General features: G+C 53.2%; 2 protein-coding genes across 2 annotated transcripts; both read right to left on the reverse strand.

The window, feature by feature from the left end:
• Window positions 1-3,356: 3,356 nt before the first annotated feature.
• On the reverse strand, window positions 3,357-9,831 carry TALDO1 (transaldolase 1). The gene is made up of 8 exons (XM_059474366.1): window positions 9,643-9,831; window positions 7,528-7,651; window positions 7,021-7,128; window positions 6,331-6,462; window positions 5,733-5,908; window positions 5,399-5,596; window positions 4,116-4,261; window positions 3,357-3,617 (listed from the first exon to the last, which is right to left on the reverse strand). Exons 1-8 carry the CDS (start codon window positions 9,737-9,739, stop codon window positions 3,585-3,587), a joined length of 1,014 nt encoding a protein of 337 aa, XP_059330349.1. The 5' UTR covers window positions 9,740-9,831; the 3' UTR covers window positions 3,357-3,584.
• A 1,212-nt stretch (window positions 9,832-11,043) lies between these two features.
• Window positions 11,044-14,368, reverse strand: LOC132075109 (epidermal growth factor receptor kinase substrate 8-like protein 2). Its single transcript, XM_059475294.1, has 3 exons — window positions 14,184-14,368; window positions 13,648-13,780; window positions 11,044-13,308 (listed from the first exon to the last, which is right to left on the reverse strand). Exons 1-3 carry the CDS (start codon window positions 14,351-14,353, stop codon window positions 13,237-13,239), a joined length of 375 nt encoding a protein of 124 aa, XP_059331277.1. The 5' UTR covers window positions 14,354-14,368; the 3' UTR covers window positions 11,044-13,236.
• Window positions 14,369-22,983: the final 8,615 nt, after the last annotated feature.

Here is a 22,983-nt window from a genome sequence, read left to right on the forward strand (position 1 = left end):
CAACTAAAATCATGAAGTGGCATTACACAAAGAGCAAGGATTTTTGGATAAGTCTTGCATTTTAAACTTCCTGTGGGAATAATTTAGGTACCTCAGTTTGTATCTCTTGTGCCTGGTCCAGCTGAGGAGCCCTGTGAACAATCCCATCCCAGGCATCCAAGGAGTGGGGTTTTGTCTCTCCTTTGTTTCCCAAAGAATTGAAAACCTTCAAATTTGGGAAATTTTCATCCTACACAAATCTTTATTGTTTCAGCATTGTGCTGTGCAGTGCTTGGTGCTTTGGTCCTAGGAATGTTTCCAGGCAGGCTTGTTTCCTTGGAAATCTGTTCCTGGTAACATCCAGCTGGTGGGTTCTGTTGTTTTATTTATTTGGGTGGGGGTTTGGTTTTATTTTCTAGAGTTTTACTGATTTATTTGTTTGGGACTCACAGTGTTACCTCTTTTCTAAGCTTAATAGCAGGGACCACATCCTCTGTTTTCCTGTGATGTTTTTACAGGCAGACATGGAGGTACCTGCTAGAATCACCAGAGTGCCCCTGCAGCACGTGGAGCAGGATGAATCCAAAGGCAGGAGGAGTTTTCTTGGATGTTGGCTCACATCTGTAAATGAGCACTGCTGTCCTGCACCCCACAAAGGATTTCTTCATCCAAAAGAGGGCAGCCCACCATCCCTAAGGTCTGGGAGCCTTTCCTGGCAGGATTACACCTGAGCTGGGAAGAGGGGTGCTGGTGCAGCATTTGGGAAACTGCTTAACTCTGGAAAACAGAGCCCCAGGACCTGCCTGTGGGTATGATCTCAGCTTTTGTGTTTTTGAGGATCCTGACAAAATGTTTGAGCTCTGGCCCTGTGTGCAGCTGGTGGTTGTTGGTCATGCCAGCATTCCATTTGTGTATTAACTGATTTAATTAAGATTCTTTCCTCAGAGTTTCTACAGTGTAATCTTGTAAACAAAAATTAAAATGGAATCTGCTGCTTTGTTAATCTTGTGTGCATTCAAACAAGGGCCAGAAGAGATGGAAGTGCCTCTTTGGTCCTGGTTTACTTGAAAATTTCAAATGGAACTGTCTGGGTTTGGTGCCATCCATCCTGGACTGTGAGGGCTGTATTGGATAGACATAACCAGTGACTCTCAGGACTAATTTTAAATTAAATTCCATGTTGGGAAGATGAATATAAATGGATGTACTTTATTGTGTCTTTTCTTCCAACAGCTCTGCTTTGCTGTACCCTGTGCTGGGAGCAGCAGGGTGTCTCCCTTAGCACAGTCTGTGATGGGATGCAAGGCACAGCTGGAGGAGGAAGGAAAAGCTTTTCCAACCCCCCTCCAAGCTTTGTGTTTTTGCACAGAGCTGGATGTTGGAATCAGAGCAGCCACCACAAGGAAAGGTTGGGAAAGGTGCTGTCATTTTAAAATCAATGCTTTAAAGTTTATTTATTGATTCTTTAGGATTTCTGCAAACATAGGTGTTGTATCTGCCCCTAATTCCTGAGTCCTGTCACTATGACTGTGGGAGCCACAGATCTTCCTGGGAGACAAGAGACATCTCCTGATTTCTTAATCTGAGGAGGTATGGGAATGTGGGAAATCCCAGGAGTTTGTAAGCAGGGCACAGACAGGGCCCCGGGAGAAATCCCTGCATCTGCTGAAGAGACAGGAGGTTGAGGAAGAGTTAAGGAGTGAACACACTTTGTGTGACTGACTAAAGAGCTGTACAAGCTTTAGGTTGTACAGTTTATGTGGTGCTTGTTTTTTTTTTTTTTTTTTTTAGAAAGGATGTGGAGTTTGTGGCTTAGCCACGGATGTCAGGCCCCTCACAACATCCATCTGTGCTGCAGAGAAAGAACCCCAGGGCTGGGGAGTTCTGAAACACCAGCTGCCACCACAGGAAGGAAGGGATCCTGTGACTGACCCCGTGACCCCTCTTGCCTCCTCAGCTCTTGAGAGGCATCTGTTGGTGAGTGGAGAAAGGTTACTCAGATACCTTTTCCTACCTCTTGTTCTTTTTTCCCTTTCACTGTGCATTTCATTCTCTCTGGAGCACCTTCTGCAATGCTTCAGTTTCATTTGAGCTCCACGGTGTTACTGACCCAGCTGTGTCTTGGCTATGTGAGGGGACAGATTCCATGCATGTGAAGGTTCTTGCCTCACTCAGGGGGAAGAAGGGGCATTTATTCCAGAGGCTCCAAGCCTCTGACCAGCCAGTTTGATAGCACCAAGTCCCCAAATCCTGTGTGCCCAAATCCCTGCCCTGCCCTGGTGGTGCAGTGTGTGGGGTTAGAGCACAGCAACCTGCTCAAGGCAGGGGGTGCAATGAGATGGTCTTCAAGGTCCCCTTCCAACCCAAATCATTCTAGGAATCTCTTGGAATTCTCAGTTTAGTAAGAGTGAAAAATGCAAAATAGGTTAAATTGAGAAGGGATGTGCAGGATCAAGCTTTTAGTGCTGGCTTGACTTTGACAGGGGAAAAGGTCACCTCCCTTTGGGCAACCTGGTCTGCTTCCCCCTCTCCACAGCTGTAGGACAGAGGGCCTGGATGAGTCCCCTGGGGATTTCACCTCCCTCTGGCAGACTGGCACCGTTCCCAGGGCAGGCTGGGAGGGCAGCACCAGCTATCTGTGTGTGATTGTAGCTGCTGTCCCCTTGGCTGGAACAGCAGCTCCCAGCTTGTTCTGGATGTGCTGACAGCAGAGCTGCTGTGTCACACTGGGGGAGGATCAGTGCCTCCCTTGCTGTGGACAGAGCACGTGGCTGTCAGTGCTGCTGCCTTTTCTCCCTTTGAGTTCAGGCAACTTTGTCAGGAAACAGCAAATTGCATCCATGAATGAGCAGGGATCTCTCAGAACCATGGAATGAATCACTGAGGTTGGAAAGGACTACTGAGATCATCAAGTCCAGCCATTCCCCAGCCCTGCCAAGGCCACCATCGTCTCTGTCCCTAGGTGCCACATCCATGTGTCTTTAAATCTCTCCAGGGATGGGGACCCAGCCCTGGGCAGCTGTGCCAGCTTGGACAGCTTTCAGTGAAGGACTTTTCCCTAATATCCAATCTAAACCTTCCCTGGCACAACTTGAGGCCATTTCCTTCCTGTCCTATCACTTGTTCTTGTCTCCTCTTCATAGAACAGGATCTATATAAACAAATAAGATACACATAGATATTTTGACATACATATGTGTCTCACAGGAGTGTTGGTGGGTTTTGGACCAAGAGGGGCTTGTGAAATCTGTGTTTGCTCTTTTAAACAACCTGAAATTAAAAACTGTTTTCTTCAATGTGTTAGGACTGAAGACTTAATAAGGAATTTGAAGATTAAAATCCTATCAGGTGTCTCCTGCAGCAATGAATCGACCACGTTACAAGGCAAGTCGGTTTTAATTTGCATGTATTGACAAAAGTGCCACAAAAATTTGAAATTCCATTTGTCCCTTTGCAAATTGATAAAAAAAAAGCATGATACAGAAATCTATCCATACACAGCATGATACTTGTACAGGTAAGACATTTGTACATCCACTGAACCTCAGGTGATCCACCTCAGCTTGGAGCACTCAGGGAAATGCTGATTATTAATTTTTCTTTTCTTATTTTCCATTTTCAGTGCCGAACATTCGCTCCTAGAAAAACAATAAACAAAGCACAGCTGAGTAAGAGTTTGGGAATGCTGCAAGGACCTGCCAGTCACCAAGTGCCTAGATCAGGTATACTGTTTCTTCCCCAAAAATCAGTTTGATGAATCCTATGTGAAAGCCTCTCCAAAATCTGACATAAAACTTTGACAGCAGATCTGCACTTTCTTAGTGCCTGCTCGTACAAACATGATTTATTTCCAGCTCACTGCCTGCAGATTATTTGTATCCTGTGCTCAGAATCAATCAGATTTAAGGCAGTTCTCACTTTGACAGTTATCCTGATGAGCTGCCAGTCCTGTGGCTCAAGCTGCAGGCATAGCCCACACCTGGCACCAATTCTTCCTTGCCGTGCAGTGAGGCTTACCAAGTTCACTGAGTTTAGGTGGCCTGTCCTACATAACCTGTCCAAAGACCTGCCCAGACTTGTTTAATCCTCAGCCACACCAGGCTGGCTGCAGTACATGGGAGGAGCATGATCTCTACCTTTAACATCCTCTCCAGCTTAACTGCATCTGCAGCAAATCTCCTGATGCCATCAGAGAGCTTCTCCACAGCCATCTGGTCCTCGTTGTGGTGCCAGCGGAATGCCTTCTCGTCCAGGTGCATCTTCTCAAGATCACACGCCTGAGCTGTGCAGGAGAAGTAGAAAAGGAAACAGACCAGGTGATCAGATTCTTGTCAAATTCAGACTTCCTAAAATTGTCTTGAGTTCTGACCATTTCTGTGTGTTGGAAAAATTTTAGATATGTTCAGTATGGCTTGCTGCAGGAGCATAGTCTGGGATGTGAGATTGAAAGTGCTCCTGATATGGCTGGAGGAGAACAAAGAGGGAAAAGAAAAAGGTAGCCTAATAAATCAGTTTATCTTAAAACAGTGTTTATGTTTGTCATTATCTTGTACCTGCTGCAGAATGGCACAGCAATTCTAGGCCTATTTTAAGGAATTGTGTAACCACCCCACAGCAGTGAGACGTTCTAAGCAAATATTCTGAACAATCAGGGCTTTGATTATTTGGCAAGAACTAACAAAAGCTCGCTTGATAGCAGGCTCCCAGGCCAGCAGCAGCCTGTGGGCAGCAGCCCATGGCTACAGCTGTGCACAGAGCTGCTCTGAGATGTAAACCAGCATTTTAATGAGGCTGCAGAAAAGGGAGAGGGTCAGAGAATCCTTGAATCATTTGGGTGGAAAGGAACCTTAAAGCCCATTCAGTTCCACTCCCTGGCTACAAGCAGGAACACCATCCACTATCCCAGATTGTTCCAAGCCCCATCCAGCTTGGGCTTAAGGCAGTGTAATGGGAGCAAGGATTCCAAGCCTTTGTGGCAGTGTCACCAGATCAAATCACTCAGTCTTGTGTATGCTTAGTTTCTAATTTCTGGAGGGAAAACACCTCTTGGCATGTCTAGAAATTAAGATGAAATCAAGTTTAGCATCTTTGCTACTTTGCTACTGTTCAGTAAAATTTCATCCTGAGCATGTGCAGATTAACTTTCCTCCTCCCTGCCTGTCCCACGGGGAGAGGTGCAGAGTATGGAAGCTCACTCCAAACCCACTGTAGTCCAATTCCTGCTCAGTGTCAGCAGTTGTAGCAGTGATATTGTACTGAGGCTACAGTATTTCCTTCTGAGGCTACAATCTTTCCTCTAGGAAATTCGATTTATCCCTAAAGCAGGATGGCAGCGAGTACCACAGCACTGACCAGAACCCCAGACTCTCAACACTGCAGAAGAAAGGAAGTCAGAACAAGCCCCCAGGAGCAGACTCACCCTCTTTGACACTGAGTGTGGGAGTTAACTTGACGTGCTCTTTGCTGAGCTCTGCCAGGAGCTTGGGTGAGATGGTGAGATAGTCACAGCCCGTGAGCGCTTTGATCTGGCCCGTGTTGCGAAACGAGGCGCCCATCACGATGGTTTTGTAGCCAAACTTTTTGTAGTAGTTATAGATCTTGGTGACACTCTTCACTCCTGCAAGTAGAAACCAGCAACTTTATTGTAAGTGATTATTTAGAACATGCTCAAACCCAGCATTTGCCATGAGAGGATTTTTATGAGTGAACTGTTTGAATAAGCAGCTGTTGTTTTCTCAGCAGTGTGTGCTCACCTGGATCCTCTGAAGGCTCGTAGGTTTTCTTGTCTCCATTTGCAACATACCAGTCCAGGATCCGTCCCACGAACGGGGAAATGAGAGTAACTCCAGCTTCAGCACAGGCAACAGCCTGAGCAAAGGAGAACAGCAAGGTCATGTTGCAGTGAATCCCATACTCGGCCTCCAGGACCCTGCAGACACAGGCTGGCTTAGAACAGCACTTTGCTCACCTACAGAATTCATATTCAGGAATGAGCTGCTAAGTTCAAACTACTGAATTCCCTGAGTTAATTTAGGAATGGGGTGCACAAGTTGTCAGCTAACAGCAAATGTTTTGTGCTACCAAACTCTGCTTTATTAATGCTGTTCCTCTAGCCAAATGCAGCCAGCTTAGCAGGGTATTTCAGGAAACTGTGGCCTGGCCCTTGTATGAAGAAACTTTGCCTATTTCAACAGCAAGCTGTGGCAGGGAACCTTCCATGCTCATGACAGACTTCCTCATGGCACAGTGCTTTCAGCACTGCTGTTTATTCAAGGGCAGAATGCAATATCAGTGCCTGTGGACAGGCAGAAGCATGCCATGAATCAGCACAGCAGGCACACACAGCCTTACCTGCCAGCCTGGATTCCTTCCCAGGTTGAAGAGAGCTTGATGAGAATCCGATCTTTACCAACCCCTACTTCCTTGTAGAGGTCGATGAGGCGCCTCGCCCTTTGGATCATTCCTTCCTTATCAAAGGACAGCCTTTAAGGCAAGAGCAGCATTGTTTAAAACTGATTTATTATTTTATTTTAATTCTCTGCCCCAAGGCCCCATGGGAAAACATTGTCCTGTTTTATCAGCATTTACATGCCAACAGCAGGTTTGTGTTCTCAGATCCCTCCTGGACTGTCACCCCTTCGAGTAGGAAATTTCTTGTAACTAATTCAGAATCTGAGCATTAACAGAAATTGGCACTGAGCAAGTTAACAGCCAAGTTCTGTGAAAGTCTTGGAAAAAACTGTTCAAACAGATCTCTTGTTAAATTGAGCAGCTATTATCACACAGAAGAGAATTAGCAAAACTACAACTGGAAGTGTGAGGTTTCCCTTGCTTAAGCAGCAAGATGAAGATTATGAAAATCCAAGGTCAGTGCTACTTGTTTTTGTTACAGACTTCTAATCAAACTAAGGGAAATCCACACTCTTTATTATTAATAATGTAAGTCCTACTGGTCTTCTAGACAAAAAAATCTTTCTCCAACTCAGTTTACTTTTTTGTGTTTACAAATATCTAGGATAACCCAGAGGGAAAAGAGCCAACCTTGCATCTACTTCTGTGGATACACGGCCAGGTATCCTCTTCAGGATTTCAGCTCCAAATAATACAAAAAGTTTGTCAGAAGCATTTTTGATCTGCTCCTCTTCTGACCTGAAAACCACAAAGAGCAAAAGCATTTATGAGGGCTAAAAAAAAGGTGAGTTTACACTTTGCTGTGGATTTGAAGATCAAATTTCACAGCCCATTTAACATTAAATTCCAGAGTTCAAGTGAGCCACTTCTGGCCTGTCAGCAGGATTAGCCTTTGGACACTTTCCTATAGTGCTGTTGCTTTCCTGAGCAAGGAAGGCCAGGTGTGAGCTGAGAAATGAGGATACACATCTGGAATGGGCATAAGGAATTTTTCTCCAAGTGTTGAGGCCTTTTGGGGCAGGAGACAAACCCACAAGTACACGAGGGGGAAATCCCAGTACATTGCTTGTAAATAAAGAAGGCATTTTAAATACAGGTCTGTTTTAAATACAGGAAATTAAACCCCTCTTTACTTACCCACCAAGCTTCTTCCCGTAGGCAACAGCATCATCCACGAGCTTCTGGTATGCCGGCATCTGAGCCGCAGCAAGGATCAGGGAGGGGTTTGTGGTGGCATCCAGGGGCTTGTACTCATCTATGGCTAAGGAAAGAAAACCAGCCTGTTTGAAACAGCCAGCCTGCCTGAGAAATCAGAAGGGTTTTGCTCAGCCAGGTGAGAATGTTAACACTTGTTAATGACAGAGCACATCAGTGGTGTTTAAACACTGCCTGAAGGCTGCTTTGTGCCAGAGCACAGAACAACTGGGCTGCAGTCACAAGATACAGCTAACTTTAAAGTTTGTAAACTGCAGAAATTGCCAAAAAGTATAAACCTGTAGAAGTGATGGATGGAGAGTAGTACTAATTTCCAGACTTCATCCCAACCAGCATAGCTGAGCTCCAGGAAACACAGAACTAGGGACCTTCCCTTGAAGCAGTCAGAAATTCAGGCTTTTGTTTTTGTCCAACTGATGGGGCCAGGACAGGTGAATTCACCTGTGAGGTTCCAGCACCTTTTCTTACTGCTTTTTAAACCTTTTCCACACAGCTGCAGTTTCTCAGTATCTGCTCTTCTCATTTCCTTGTCCTACCAGGAAGACACTTGACCCTTGGTCTTACCCTAAGCCCTGGACTATGCCTGTTCCAGGTGATGCCAGGTTTTGCTCCAGCAGGCTGTGGCACACATTGCTGGCTGTAGTCACAGCCTGGCACCAGGGCAAACGGGGCAGAGCCTCTGCAGGCTGCTAAGCACTTTCAACAATACAATTAAAATGTCAAAAAAACCCACCAAAATCTGTATTACCAGCCCCTTCTCCTCAGCATTTCTGCACAGGGATGAAACCCCAAGTGAGAGAATGCAACTGTACTGAAAATAAGCCTTGTTTTTCCATGGATCCCTCCCAGGAAATGATCGGGATCCTGGAGTGTGGTCCACTCCATGCAAACAGCTCCTTCAGAACTTCAGTTCATGTGGGTACTGCTTAAAGCATCTGTACTGACACCTTCTACAAACACCACTGGGAGCCAGCAGCAGCAACAACCACCAGGGTTTAACCTGCCAGGAGTGAGCCAGGTAAGGCTCTTGCCTTGACAGGGCTCCAAGAATAACCCCCAGCTGGCAAGAGCAGCCCAGAGAACAACTGGGTGATGTTCTGAGCAGGGCCAGGAGCTGGACTTGATGATCCCAGTGGGATATTCTACAGTTCCTACTGTGCCTGCACACAAACACCCCCTTGCCCATCCTGGGGGTTTGTTTTTTTCCTGTGTCTGAGCTGTTGCCACCCCTGTGCTCTCTCCACCTTAAGTTTTAGTACTGTTAAGACATTTGAGAGTGGCTGTTTAGGATTGTTTACTCTTACACCAACAGGATTAGGCAAGCGATGGAGGGATTACTGCAGGCCCGGGTGAGGACAGGACAGGATTCAAGGGCTGCTCTCAGGGAGGGAGGTCTTGGCTCTGAGGGACCGAGCAGGCTCCGTGTCCGTGCCGGGCCAGGCAGTGACAGCCTGGGAACAAGTGGCTTTTTAATCGAAGGCCACCTCCCTTTCTCAGAAAGGACTGTGCTGGCTCATTCTCAGCAGATAAGGGAAACAAAAGCACTCTGGCATTATTTTTACATAATCCTGTAATGATTGGGTTGCAAGCGACCTTAAAGATTGTCCCGTTCCACCCCCTGCCACGGGCAGCGACACCCTCCGCTGAACCGGGTTGCCCTGAGTTTGGAAAAAACCCCAAACCCGTCCCAGATCCAGACAGGTCATTGGAAGAAAACCCGAATTCATTAGCGCAGCAGAGCCTGGCTTGAGTCTGACAGCACGCAGAGCTGAAAGTGGTGGTCAGGGCACACCCGAGGGCAAACTGGGAGATCACGGGAGGCTCTGGAAAATGTCCCGCCTGGGCGGGATCTGCCCTGGGATGGGGACCAAGGCGCCGCCACCGAGCGCCTCCCGCCGCCCCCCTCCGGCCGCAGGGTGGTTCGCTCCCCCCAGTGCGCGCCCCTTCGGCCGGGCGCGCCCACTCTCCGTGCAGGGGGGCGGGAGAGGGGGCTAAGGAGAAGATGCGGCGACGGGATCCCCTCGCGCCGCCTCTCACCGTTGAAATCCCCGGTGTCAGCCACCACCGTGGTGTGGTGCTTGAGCTGGTCCAGCGCCGACTCCATCTTCTGCCGCTTCACGGGGGATACCGACATGTCCGCGGCTGTGGGGGCTCGCGTGCCTATAAGGGACGGTGCGTGCCCGGAGGGGACCGGCCTGCGCGCGCACCCGCGGCCCGCGCGCTCCCGCGCCAATCCCAGCCGGCTGGGCGGCGGCGGCCAATCAGGAGCGCGGACACGAGACGGACGCGGCCGTCAGGAGCCGGGGCGGGGCGGCGGGAGGGAGAACGATTGTGATTGGCTGGCCCGTGGGCCTGGGGCTCGGGGCGGGCGGTCGCCTGGGCGACCCTGACTCCGCCGTTGTCCCCAGCAGAGCGCGTCCGGGGCTCTGCTGGCCCGGGACCTGCCGGCCTCGGCATCTCCGGTCCCCAGAACCATCCGGGGGACTTCCCCACGGCCCGAGCGCCTCCAAGACACCCGTCCCTCATGGCCGCGCGGGGCCCGGGCGCCGCCGGTGCCGCAAGATGGCGGCGGGCGGGCCCTGAGGGGAGGCGGCCGTGAGGGGAGGCTCGGAGCCGCGCCGGTGCTGCCTCGCTGCAGGAGCTCAGCGCGCTGTGCTCCCTCCCCTGCCGTCGTGGCAAGGTTCAAATGGCTTGTCGGGCACAGCTCCAGTCGCCGAGGGAGCCCCCGAGCCAGCAGGGCAGGTGTTTTGGGTTCTTGGTCTGCCTAAAGTCTGTTTAGGCTGTAGAGGAGGTGATCTTGTTATTGTGGTTGTTCACCTGAGGCAGAGGATGGCCGACCCTTGGCTGGAAAGGTCGGAGAATCTGTCTCTTGACTGTGTCATGGTGTTATGCTGTTCTCTCTTTCTGTATTGTTCCACTTGGGACAGCTGCCACTGAAGTTCCCCTTGCTGACAGGCAAGAATGTGCTTTTGTACAACCTTGTCATGCTTTGCCCAGCCCAAGAAAGAATAATGCAAAGAAGCTTTAGGTTTAAGTGCTGTTTGAATTGAAACACGTTGGTACTGCCTCTGGTTTCTTTGCCATGGCATAGGAGAGCCTCCCTTGTGAGTCATGGAATCACAGATTCCCAGACTGGTTTGAGCTGGAAGGGACTTTAAAGACCATCCAGTTCCACCCCCTGCCATGGGTGGAACATCTTCCACTAGACCAGACAAGGAAAGGAGTTCAGCTTGCTGCTTTTCTGGTACTTAATTCTTATGATGTGTGAGATTTTCACCTCTGTTTTCAAAACACAGCTATCCAGGCCATAACACCCTTCCTTTTGATTGTCAGCCCCCAAACCCAAAAGGAAATGTGTGGTTTCAGAGCTTTTGCTGAGTTTCTCAGACTGTCAGTGACAAACCATTATGAGAACCCAGTGAAAGAGACAGACATGGATTTATAACTTAACTATTTTAATAACTCTTGTACAGTGCATGGTTATATCATTGTCTCCTTCGCTCAGGTACATCAATGTACAGTTCTTTATAGCAGAGTCTGCAGGCAGTACAAACAGAACAGATGCACAGCTCAGTCGCATGGAAATTTGTAAAAGTGACCTCTGCAGTGAGGCCTGCTGAGATGTTTGTTTTGGGAAGTGCTCCTGTGGCTCCCAGCTTTACAGAGCTGTCGTGTACACTCCTGTTAAAATGCCAGATAACTGTAATTCCCTGTGCTTTGCTTTCCTCTACACCCCAGGACTAGAAGGTGGGGTGTTTCCTAGCTCAACATTTGGTTTTATTTTCATTTTAGAAACTTTCGCCTCCTGTGCTTGCCGTGCTGCTTCCCTTCACCCTCTTCCAGAGCCAGGGCTTCTCAGGAGGATTGTCCTCTTCATCCCTCCCTGACAAGGTGAGTGCCCTTCTCAGATCCCAGCAGGGCTGTGACCAAACCCAGGATCCCCCCCTGCCTGCACCCTGATTCTGCTGCTGCCAGCAGCGTCCTCTTTCAGATGAAGAAAACAGATTATCCATGGGAGACAGTCAGGAATAAAGCAAACCTGAGGTGCTCTGGTGCTCTCAGATCGAGACACGAGTTCCCCAACGCTGTGTTAAAGCTTTTCCCATTAAATGTGCAAGGACAGACACAAATCTGGGCAAAGACTGAGCAGTGCTGAGAGAGAAAAGCCAACTGTCCCTGGGCTGTGGGCAGCTCTGGAGCTGTGTTTGCTTCACTGCTTTGCAATCAGCTTGGTCTGTCAGGTAAACAGAGACAGAAATGCAGTGTGCCAAACTTGCTGTGGACAGGAACTACGCTGCTTGCTTGAGTTTTGAAATTGTGAGTAAATTTTGGAAGCATAATCACTAATTCTGCCTCCAGGGAGAGAGATTTTCCTCACCCCCTATTTACAGATTGTTATATAGAAATGCACATAATTTTATGAAGGAAAACAGGAAGTCAAGAGCAACACCCTGTGCTAAATTAGATTTTTTTTCCTTGTGCCCACGTATTTGGAGTTAAGCCTGCCTCGCCCAGTGTGCTTTGGGGTTTCAGCTATTTGGGAATAACTTCAGCTGACTTTCTACAGTGAAAAGCTGAAGGTGGGGACGAGTGACCAACACCCTGGGAAGGGCTGTGGGTGTGCCTGGGACAGGAGCAAATGGTCAGGGCTTATCTTCTCCTGGTTTGAGGCCGGGTTTGGCAGCCCCACAGCATTCCAGGGCAGGATCAGTGGCCCAGGGAAGGGCTGCACAGCTTCCCTGAGCCCAGGCCTGTGCATCAGCAGCAGTGGGCAGGTGGAGCTCACCCATGTCCACGTTCAGATCCCTTTGTTTGTCACTCCTGCTCCTTTCTAGGCACTGACAGCTCATTTCAGCTGCTCAGAGGCAGCACCAACTGGTCTGTGGATTTAGGGAAGCAGCCAGTTTGGGAATGTGTGTTGCCATTCCAGCCTTGTCCAGTGAGGGGGCACAGGGGACGGGAGGGGGACAGGGAGTTGTCACCGGGCTGTGCTCAAGGGCTGCAGGGGACACCTGCACTGAGGAGGGAATGGAAGTGGGGCTGCCTTAGGCTGCCCACCCCTGGCAGTGTCCAAGGCCAGGCTGGACAGGATTTGAACAACTTGGGCTTGGGAAAGGCGTCCCTGCCCGTGATGGGGGGGAACAGGATGAGCTTTAATGTCCTTTCCTTGAAGCCAAAGCAGTGCAGGGTTGTTCCTGCAGCCTCATTGCCGGGGTGCAGGCTCCAGGCCCTGAGCTGGCCCCTCCTGAGCTGTGTGCCAGCCCTGCTCTGCCAGCCAGGGCTGGGAGCAGGGACAGGCCTTGGGGAAAAGCTCTGGGGTCTCTGTTTGAATCCAGCCCTTGTCGTCCATCCAGCCCCGTGGGAATCCTGCTCTGATCGCATGCACGGAAAATCTCAGTATAAAATACATAGTTATAAAAAAAATACTTCATGCAAAATTAAAGCACCTTTCCCAGTGGGATGTGGTCTTATTGCCAACCCTTCCCAAGAGTGTTGGAGGAATTGTCACTCTGATGGCAGCTGGAGCCCAAGGGGAGCTCTGCTGCCTCCGGCCTGGGCCGGCAATCATTACTTTCATTCCCTTTTTTCTGCACTACTGAGGGCTAAGAGCTGAAATAAAGCAGAGAGACTTTAATTAGCAGAATCAATCCTTTCCTGGCGGCGCTTCATGATCTCTTGGAGCTCTGACTCCCCTCTGCTTTTCTGGAATGGAAACAAAACAGGAAGTTTGGATCTGAACTTCAAGCTGTAGTTAAATTACAGTATTTAATAAATGCTGTGGGAGGACAGCTAGTTTCAAAGGGATTGGTGATATCAGTAAAAAGCAGATTAATTAGTGCAAATAGGGGGATCCTATGGATTTGGGGCCTTTTAGCTTAAAAGACACTTCAGAAATTTTTATGTGTGTTTTATTGCTTGTGTAGGTTTGGTTGCATTCTTTTTTTCCCCAATTGTGTTTCTTAAAATGTGTGTTTAATGAGCTATGTGACACTGCTGGTACAGCCCCCCATTCCAGCAGGAATTACCCAGAAAAACACTCACCTCCAGCTGGTTTTTCTCCACCGTGATCTTGCTGTACACTCTGTTCCCCTCATCACCACACACCTTCTTCAGCTCCTCTCTGTTGAGGGAGAAGAGCTGAGCTCCGGTGAGGATGCCCAGATGTTCCACGGTCCTGGGGAGACACAAAGTGGGAGATGATGGTTGAGCTGCAGTGGCCTCGTGCCAGAGGTGAGGAGTGGGAGATGGGAGGCTGGGAGCTGCACTGGGGTCGTGTCACAGGGCCTGGGGCTGTGCCAGGCTGGCAGCTGTGATTCCAGTGGCATCTCAGGCCGTGGGTTTAGTTCGTGGATTGTTTTTCTCCAAGAAAAGGTTTATAAGATAGAAAGGGAGTGAGTTTGGGCTCTGAACATGCTGGTTATAGAGCCTGGGTTTAATAGGGTTGAAATCTAATTTACAGCACAGGCTCTGTAGGTAAATCCCAGTGATTTGTCCCAGGTGAGATGGTGCCAGTGGCCTCCCCAGCTCCTTCTCCAGGGAAGGACGAGCGTTTCATGTGGCAACAGAGCAAATCTTACTCTTTGCTAAATGACTTGGCCTCCAGCCAGGCTTTGACTTCTTCAGTGCTGGATTCAAAGGTGAGGGGCACAAAAACTTGCTGAGGCTTTTCCACTTTGAAATTCCTGTGGGGAGGCTGAATTTTATTGTTTGTGATCTTCTTTAGCAGCTCGTCATTCAGCTCATCCATTTGGTGAATAAGTTCTGCAGAAACAGGTAGGGAATGAGATCAAATCTTCACTCAAAAATCCCATTAAATGTGTTGGTGGGGAAATTGTTAGGAAAATGGGGGTGTGGCTCAGCATTTTTATTAAGTCTGTAAATATAGCCCAGGAAAGTGTTTACTTTTGTATTTTAGATCTGGCAGAGTCTTTGCTCCCAGTGGTGCTCTCAAGGGGTGACAAGGGACAGGGTCCCATTCCCTGAGGGCTGGTGTTGGGGTTGGGGTTCTGCTTCAGCTTGTCATCTTCCTGGGTTTGAGTTATTTAGTTCCCTTTGGGCTGGTGAAATAAGGGAACTGCCCTGCAAACTTCTCAGCAAGAGGGGAAACTCCCAGCTCCTGTGAGGCAGCAGAGGCTGGGGGGATGGACTCTGTGTTTCCCAGAACCATGTTCTCATTTTCCTGAGCCCCTGTGTTGCCATTTATTTTCCTCCCATCACCCCTTGGCTGTTGCCTGGTGTGGAAGGACAGATGTGTGAGGATCTACAATTGGAGCGTTGGGATTGAGACCTTTTCTCCTCTCTGCTACTTCAAATCACTAAGTCGGTGATTTGCTGATCCCAGAGCCCCAGGTTTTGCTCCACAGCAGAACAGAAGCAGCAGGAAGCACAAACTGGGAGTTGAGCACAAACTCATGATGAGATGAGCTTGAAGGTCCCTGTGACTCTGGGAAAACTCCAGTGACACTTCATCCAGTGTCACTTTCCCCATGAAACTCCTGAGGACTGCAGAGAATAACTGGGTGTTATGAACAGATTGGAGTCCAGCAGGGGATGAGCAGGACAGGACAGGGAGTTGGTGTTGTCCTCCCTCCTCACCGTGGTTGGGATGGGACCAATGTGTCTGAGCTGAGGAGGGGACACAGCCCAAAACAGGCAGCTTGTGCCAGCCTGGATTGGAGCACAGCTCTGTGTCACTGTCACACACCACCAGGGACAAGGAGTTGGTGCTGGCTGCCATCCTGAGCCCTGTGTCACTGTCACACACCACCAGGGACAAGGAGTTGGTGCTGGCTGCCATCCTGAGCCCTGTGTCACTGTCACACACCACCAGGGACAAGGAGTTGGTGCTGGCTGCCATCCTGAGCCCTGTGTCACTGTCACACACCACCAGGGACAAGGAGTTGGTGCTGGCTGCCATCCTGAGCTCTGTGTCACTGTCACACACCACCAGGGACAAGGAGTTGGTGCTGGCTGCCATCCTGAGCTCTCTGCTGCCCTGCAAGGGGAGGGGACACACCTTTCCCAGGAGTGCTCACGTACCTCCAGGATTTCATCCTTCAGCACCGACAGCTCGTTGGCGTTTCGTGCAGTGAAATCGTAGCGGATTTTGGCAAATCTCCTGGGCACAGCCACTCCCTGGGCCTCAAAATTCCTGCAGGAGAGAAAAACTGGAGTTTTAGTAAAGGCCCACCTGATAATGGAACCAAATGTGGGTTCACTGGTGGAACAGGAATGATGGTGGCTGGGAGTTTGCATTTGGAGGGGCAGAGTCCCTCTGCTCCTCTTTTGAGGAAGATTTTCAGCCCTTGTTTCAGTGGAATCCCTTGGGGCTGGGAACAAGCAAGCGAACCAACGCTGTTGGGGTTTGGTGTGGGGCCTTCCTGGGGGCTGTGAGGCAGCTCCTGGAAGGGTGGAAGGAATTGCTGCTTTAGGGCCTGGGGGGGCTGACATAGCAGGACCCAAAGGCTCTGATTGCAGGTCCAGGGAAAGATGAGGAGTGAAACCCTCCCTGTCCTGCCCAGTGGAAACAACTGCCCCAGATGCCACAGCAGGGAGCAGCTGGGGGAAGAGGAATTGAAAATCCAAGCAGGCAGAACCCACTGGAAATCTGTGGGATTTTTATCAGGCTGAATTCTGCAAGTTCCCAGGAAAAGTGAGTTTGGATGTTTCTATGCTAAGATGTATTTGGGCATAGGGGAAGAGAAATGCATTTATTTGTTAGCTTGGGACACCAGAATATACGGTTTTCAAAGCTGAATTGGCTTTTTGTTTGAAGAGAGACAAAATGAATATGGTAGACTGTTGAAAATGGTGAAAAAGTGGAATGAAAGGTTCTTTTTTACCCAAACTGAAAAGTTTTGCTTTGTTTTGTTTTGTTTTGTGTTGTCTGGCTTAGGGAATTTAGCAGATCTCATCTTTTTCTTCTCCAGCTGAGTGAAGTACTATCTGTTGAATTAAAAAAACATTTGCTGTATGGAAAAACAGTCTTGCCTTGTGAAAGGACAGGTAGGAACAATTTTAATGCACTTCCCAGGGATCTTTTTGCTTATGAAATATAACCTGCACAGATACCTGATGCCATATTCACTGGGGCTCAGGGGCTCCTTCAGCTGTTGTAACTCGGGGCAATCAGTGCTTCCAGCACTGCCAGCAGCTCTGCTTTTCCCTTTCTGACCTACTGGCTTTGGCCAGTGGTTTGAAATCCATGTACTGGGGAAGCTCAGTTCTTTGTTCACTGTAAAACCTGGCAATGGAAATTGAGCCCATTGTACTTAGTTTAAATTAATTCTCCTGCCCTCATGAGCTGTGTTAGGTGGTCAGAAGGAGGTTGAAACCACTAATTTAGTGCTGGATACCACAGCAGTGGTTGCAGTGTTGTCTTTAGCTCACGTGTTTTGGGACAGCTCCTGGTCTGGTTATACCCCTGTGGAACATTTCAGTTGTAATTCCACAGTGGGGGAGAGCTTGGAGGAGTCAAATGAATCCAGCGGGCCAGGGAGGGAGAGCTGCCTTTGCCCAGCAGTGCCCTGAGGGCCAGGAGGAGAAGGGAATCCCAGTTAGGTTGGAATTCCTTCTTCTGTGGCATTCCAGAAGGTAACTGAGTCAGGAGGGAGGAGTTTGGGGCTGGTGTGTGCTTTGTGTGCACCTGGGCTGTGCAAGGGGACCTGTGCTGAAGGTTGTGCTGCTGCTGGGGCTCCCAGGGCCCTTCTCTGCAGCCAGGAGCCGAGCTGTAAACTGCAGTACTGAGGGGTGGCTCTTTGTGCTCATCTGGGGTCTCCTGGCTGGAAAACTTGGTCAGACTGCTCTGAAAAGAGCAAGAGCACAGCAGGAAAAATGTCCGTCCCAGGGCTGTCATCCTGGCAGATTAACAACTCACTTGCAGGGGTTTTTTTTCTGATGTGTTATCTATAAGGAAAAATTGCTGTTGAGGGTGTGAAAGGTAGGTAAACATGTACAACACCTATCCCAGGAGAAAGGAGATTCCTCTCCTCTCCTCTCCTCTCCTCTCCTCTCCTCTCCTCTCCTCTCCTCTCCTCTCCTCTCCTCTCCTCTCCTCTCCTCTCCTCTCCTCTCCTCTCCTCTCCTCTCCTCTCCTCTCCTCTCCTCTCCTCTCCTCTCCTCTCCTCTCCTCTCCTCTCCTCTCCTCTCCTCTCCTCTCCTCTCCTCTCCTCTCCTCTCCTCTCCTCTCCTCTCCTCTCCTCTCCTCTCCTCTCCTCTCCTCTCCTCTCCTCTCCTCTCCTCTCCTCTCCTCTCCTCTCTCCTACCTTGGTAGAAGGCCAGATTCCATCCTGCTGTTCATGGTTTGCCTGTGCAGGTGGAAATGTTTCCCCACATGTGTTGTCTGCCAGTCATTAAAAAGAGACTCCAATCTTGTCGTGTAAACAAAATTCCTTATTTTTCCCAACCTCACCAAGACATCTGGAATTGGAGAAGAGAAATTATCCCAATTCTTTCCCTGCTCCACACTGCACCTGGACCACTTGATGTTCCTACCAGGGCTTGGGGCAGCAGCATCTTGGTGGCCACAGTTGGGAACTCGGTGAATTGGAGCAAAGCTGAAGGGTTTGTCCACTAAGAGAAGCGGTGAATTATAAACCAACGCAGAGTGATATTCCACACCAGGGATTTGGGATTGGTGATGGTCCCAATCCATCATCTTTCTGTTCATTTTCTTTTGGATGCTGCAGCCTGCTGGGCTGGAGGAGCTGTTCCTTTGCATTTAATTTTCTGTATTCTGTAAATTCTCTGTGGAAATCTGCTTTTAATAAAAAAGCTCTTGATGGTGTCCCAGATTCCTGGGATTCACAGGTGTGTGTTCAGACCAAGGAATGTTCTGGCTGGCAGAAGCTGCACCAATCTCCCAGGAATCTCAGTCTGGGTTTGTCTTTGCTCCCAGTTCTCCTCAGTTTGGGGTGCAGTGCAGCCCTGCCCGGTGGATCTCCCAGAAGAGTTTTGGGGTTAAAAAGGTTCTTTCCTATTCTGCAGTTTTTCTCTAGAATTCAATAAAAAAGAATAAAACTGTATCAATGTGGTTTTAATTGGTTCATTTGCATTGATTAATTAAAGCTGATCATTGAGAAGGGGCTTGAGCAGCCCTTGGTTGGAGCTGGCAGTTCTTTATTGTCTCTTCATTCTTTGCATTTATTTTAATTATTTCTTAAGCAATTACTGCAGTTAAGTTACACAGCGAGGAGAACAGCATTGCTGCCCGGCTGGATTGGGAAATCCAAGTGCAATTCCTTGGAGAGATTGAGGGGATGGGGAGCTGAGCCTCAGGCTGGGTTTTGGCAGCAGGAACTGCTTGAGGAGAGGGGAGATCCCCCAAAATTGGTGAAAGCCAAATCTGCTGGGTTTGGGTGCTCCCACCCCAAAAAAGGATCCTGGTTAAAGGGACTTGAGGAAGCAGCGGGATGTGCTGGGAGGGCTGTGCTGGAACCCCCAATCCCTGGCCAGGAACGCTGGGCAGTGCCAGGTTCACAGGGACACTATGGAGGGGCTGTGCCCAAATTCCAGCCAGGAACGCTGGGCAGTGCCAGGTTCACAGGGACACTATGGAGGGGCTGTGCTGGGATCCCCAAATTCCAGCCAGGAACGCTGGGCAGTGCCAGACCTTTGGGACACTGCCTGATCCAGAGACATTTCCCACTGTGCTCTCTCGTGCTCAGCACCTGGCATTCCATTGGAGTCCCACAGGCTGGAAATGCCATGCGAACACTGGAATCGCAGCCGATCACACAGAAGCGAGTCTGGGAGAGGAAATGAGCTGTTCCACAGATGGATTTTTCCCGATGAGTTTTAACTGAAAGCAGAACATCGCCCGCCCCTCCCACCTGCCTCGACCTTTATGTTTGGGGTTTCTCTAGGAGAATTATCTGCGTACGCTGGATAAAAATTTCCGGAATTATTTCTCCGGCGCTGCGGGGACCGGCGGGGCTTGGAGCGTTCCGGGGCCGTGGCGGAACCGGAGCAGGAGCGGCAGCGCCGGGCTCCGCCCCAGCGCCCGTCCCGGAGCGGCTCCTCCCGCCCGCGGCGAGGCCGGTCCCCATGCCGGCCCCAATCCCGCCCGGGCCCCCCAGCGGACACGGGCCCGAAGCCCCGGTGCCAGGGCCGGGAGCAGCCCCGGTTCGGCCCAGCCGTGAGGGACGGGCCCGGCCCAGGTGAGAGGGGCGAGGCCGCGAGCGATGGCCCCGCCCCCAGCGCGGGCAGGGCGGGGCTCCGTGAGGCGGGGCCCGGGGTGGGGCCAAGGGCGGGGCCCGGGGCGGGGCCGGGGCTCCGTGAGGCGGGGCCCGGGGCGGGGCCCGGGGGCGGTTCCAGGGGCGGGGCCGAGCCCGACACAGGTGCGCGGGGCGGGCCCGGCTCAGGTGCGCGGGGCCCCAGCGCGGCTGCGCGGGGCGGGGCCGAGGTGATTTAATCCTCGGGAATCGCCTCCGCCGCCATTTGCTCACTCAGAGCTCGGTGCGGGCGCCGGCTCCGTGTCTGCCGTCCTCAGGTGGGGCGCGGGGGCTTCGGCCTCCCCTCCTGTCTCCCCCTCTACCCCTCCTTCCTTCTCCCCGTACTCCCCTGCTTTCTCTCCCTTTCCCCCTCCTCCCTCTCTCCCCCAAACCCACCTCGCCTTTCTTCCCAAACCTCCACACCTTCCTCTCCTGTCCCTACCCGGTTAATCCCTTCTATTCCCATTCTCTCCCTCCTCTGTCCACGTTCCTTCTCTTCCCTCCGGGCCTTTCTCTTCTCCTCCTGCTTTCCTCCGTACCGCCATCCCCCTCCCCACCCCTCCTCACCCTCCTCATCTCCTCCATCTCTCCTCTCTCCCCGTCCTCCCCTCTCCTTCCCTCTCCCTCTTTCCCCCGCAGCCGCGGGGCTCGGGGCGCCGCACAATAAAGCCCAGAGGGCCGGAGCGGCGCCCCCGCTGTCCCTGGAGCCCCCACACGGGGCCGGACCCGCTCGGCGGGACCCCCCATTGCAGTGCAAAGCACGGCCCGACAGCGCCGGGGTTCCGGCTGTCCCTACATCACACTGGGGGGCCCCGGGGGAGGGGGGAGGTTGGGGGGTGGGGGGGTGTTAGGAAGGGCCCCCTCCTCAGGAGGGGGTCCCGGGGGGGAGGGGGGTTGGGGTGGGGGGGGGGGGGGTAGGGGTAGGGCCCCCTCCGGAGGAGGGGGGTCCCTGGGAGGGGGGCGGGGCCTGGAGGGGGGAGTGCCCCCTCCGCCCCGCCCCCTCCCCCGCGGCCCCTCCTCCGGACGGGGCTCGGCCCGGCCCCCTCCCCGGGACCCACTCCTGCGGACCGGGGCCCGAGGGGGGAGGGAGGGGGCGGGTGGGGTGGGGGGAAGCAGGGGGGGGGGGGGGGGTCACATCACTCTGCAGCGCGAACACACATAGAGACCACGGGACAGACAAGCGGCCCCTCCCCTTCTGCCCCCCCACCCCACCCGCCCCCTCCCTCCCCCCGGGCCCCGGTCCGCAGGAGGGGGTCCCGGGGAGGGGGCCGGGCCGAGCCCCGTCCGGAGGAGGGGCCCCGAGGGAGGGGGCGGAGCCTGGAGGGGGGAGTGCCCCCTCCGCCCCGCCCCCCCTCCCAGGGACCCCCTCCTCCGGAGGGGGCCCTACCCCAACCCCCCCCCCCCCCCCACCCCAACCCCCCTCCCCCCCGGGACCCCCTCCTGAGGAGGGGGCCCTTCTTAACACCCCCCCACCCCCCCCCAACCGCCCCCCAACTTCCCCCTCCCTCCGGGGCTCCCCAGTGTGATGTAGGGACAGCCGGAACCCCGGCGCTGTCGGGCCGTGCTTTGCACTGCAATGGGGGGTCCCGCCCCGTGTGGGGGCTCCAGGGACAGCGGGGGCGCCGCTCCGGCCCTCTGGGCTTTATTGTGCGGCGCCCCGAGCCCCGCGGCTGCGGGGGAAAGAGGGAGAGGGGACAGAGGACGGGGACAGAGGGGGTGGTCGGGGTGGCTCAAGGATGGAGGGCAGGTGGGGGGCTCGGGGTGTGCAGGGGAGCAGGGAGGGGAGCAGGGGCAGTGGGGTGGCGGGGGCAGGACGGGCGGAGAATGGAGGACCAGGATGGAACACAGGTGGGGGGGGGTCAAGGCGAACAGGGGAAAAGGAGGAAAAAACAGGGGGAGATGGAGGAGGAGGAGGAAGGATGAAGGAAGGAGAGGGAGGATTGAGGGTAGATGAGGAGGAATTGGGGGGAAGGGAAGGAGGATGAGGGGGCAGGTGGGAGCCGGGCTGGGGAGGGAAGGAAGCGTGGAGGAAGGAGGGGTAGGGCAGGGTTGGGGTGTGCAGGGGGATAGGAAGGGTAGCGGGGACCGGCCCGGGAGGGAGCGGTTTGGGGGGGAGGGAGGGGAGGGGGTAGGGGGGGGGGGAGGGTGTAGGGGGTGGGGGAGGGGAGGAAGGGAGGGAGAGAGGTGAGGTATTGAGAAAAAGAAGCAAAAATAAGCATAAAAGAAAAGAAACAAATAAAAAGATATGGACCCCTCGCGGACGCAACCTTCCCCTCCGAGCGTCGAGGGGGCAAATGGCGCCAGCGCCCATTCCCGGGGTTTAAATCCTCTCGGCCCCGCCCCGCGCAGCCGCGCTGGGGCCCCGCGCACCTGAGCCGGCCCCGCCCCTCACACCTGAGCCGGCCCCGCCCCGCCCCGCCCGCGCCCGTAAATCCCGGCGGATCCGCGCCCGCTCCGCCTTTGTGCGGTGGATGCTCATCCCGGATGCGGCGAGACCGTGGCTGGAGCGCTGTGCGGAGCCCAAGACCGGGGGCTGCTCCCGGTGCTGCGCGGGGCTTGAAAACGCTGAGGTGGGGCAGGGAACGGGACCTGGGCCTGGGGATTCGGGTCCGGGTCCTGCCGGTGTCTGCTGGGGGTCCCGGGTTGAGCCGCTTCTCCCTCGCCGGTGGGCTGCGGGTCGCGATGCCGCCGAACCGAGGCGGGATTGGGGCTGGGACCGGGAACGGGATCGCCGTGGGTGGGAAGAGCCGCTCCGGGACGGGCGCGACTGCGGCCCGTACTGCCGCTCCCGTTTGCACCGCGGCTGCTGCGGGGCTGCTCCCGCTGCGGCTCCGGGCAGGTCCCGCTGCTGCCGTGGGGAGCCGGGGCTGTGCCGGGGCCGGGCCTGGCAGGAGGGCGGCGCATTCCCAGAGCAGGCGCTGGATCGCGGCTGGAATCGGGCGGGCGGCGGGGGACCGCCCGAGACGGCCCCGGGACCCCTCCGGCCCCGCCGCTCCCTCAGCGCGGCGCCCCCTGGCGGGCCCGGAGCGGCGCTGCGAGCGCGGCGCCCCCTGGCGGGCCCGGAGCGGCGCTGCGAGCGCGGCGGTCCCCGGGGCGCTCCCGGCCCGGCCCCCGCGGGGGATGCGGAGCCCCCTCAGCCCCGGTACCCCCCAAGGCCACCGTGCGC

This window comes from Ammospiza nelsoni, chromosome 6, assembly GCF_027579445.1.
Source record: "Ammospiza nelsoni isolate bAmmNel1 chromosome 6, bAmmNel1.pri, whole genome shotgun sequence".
NCBI lineage: Eukaryota > Metazoa > Chordata > Aves > Passeriformes > Passerellidae > Ammospiza > Ammospiza nelsoni.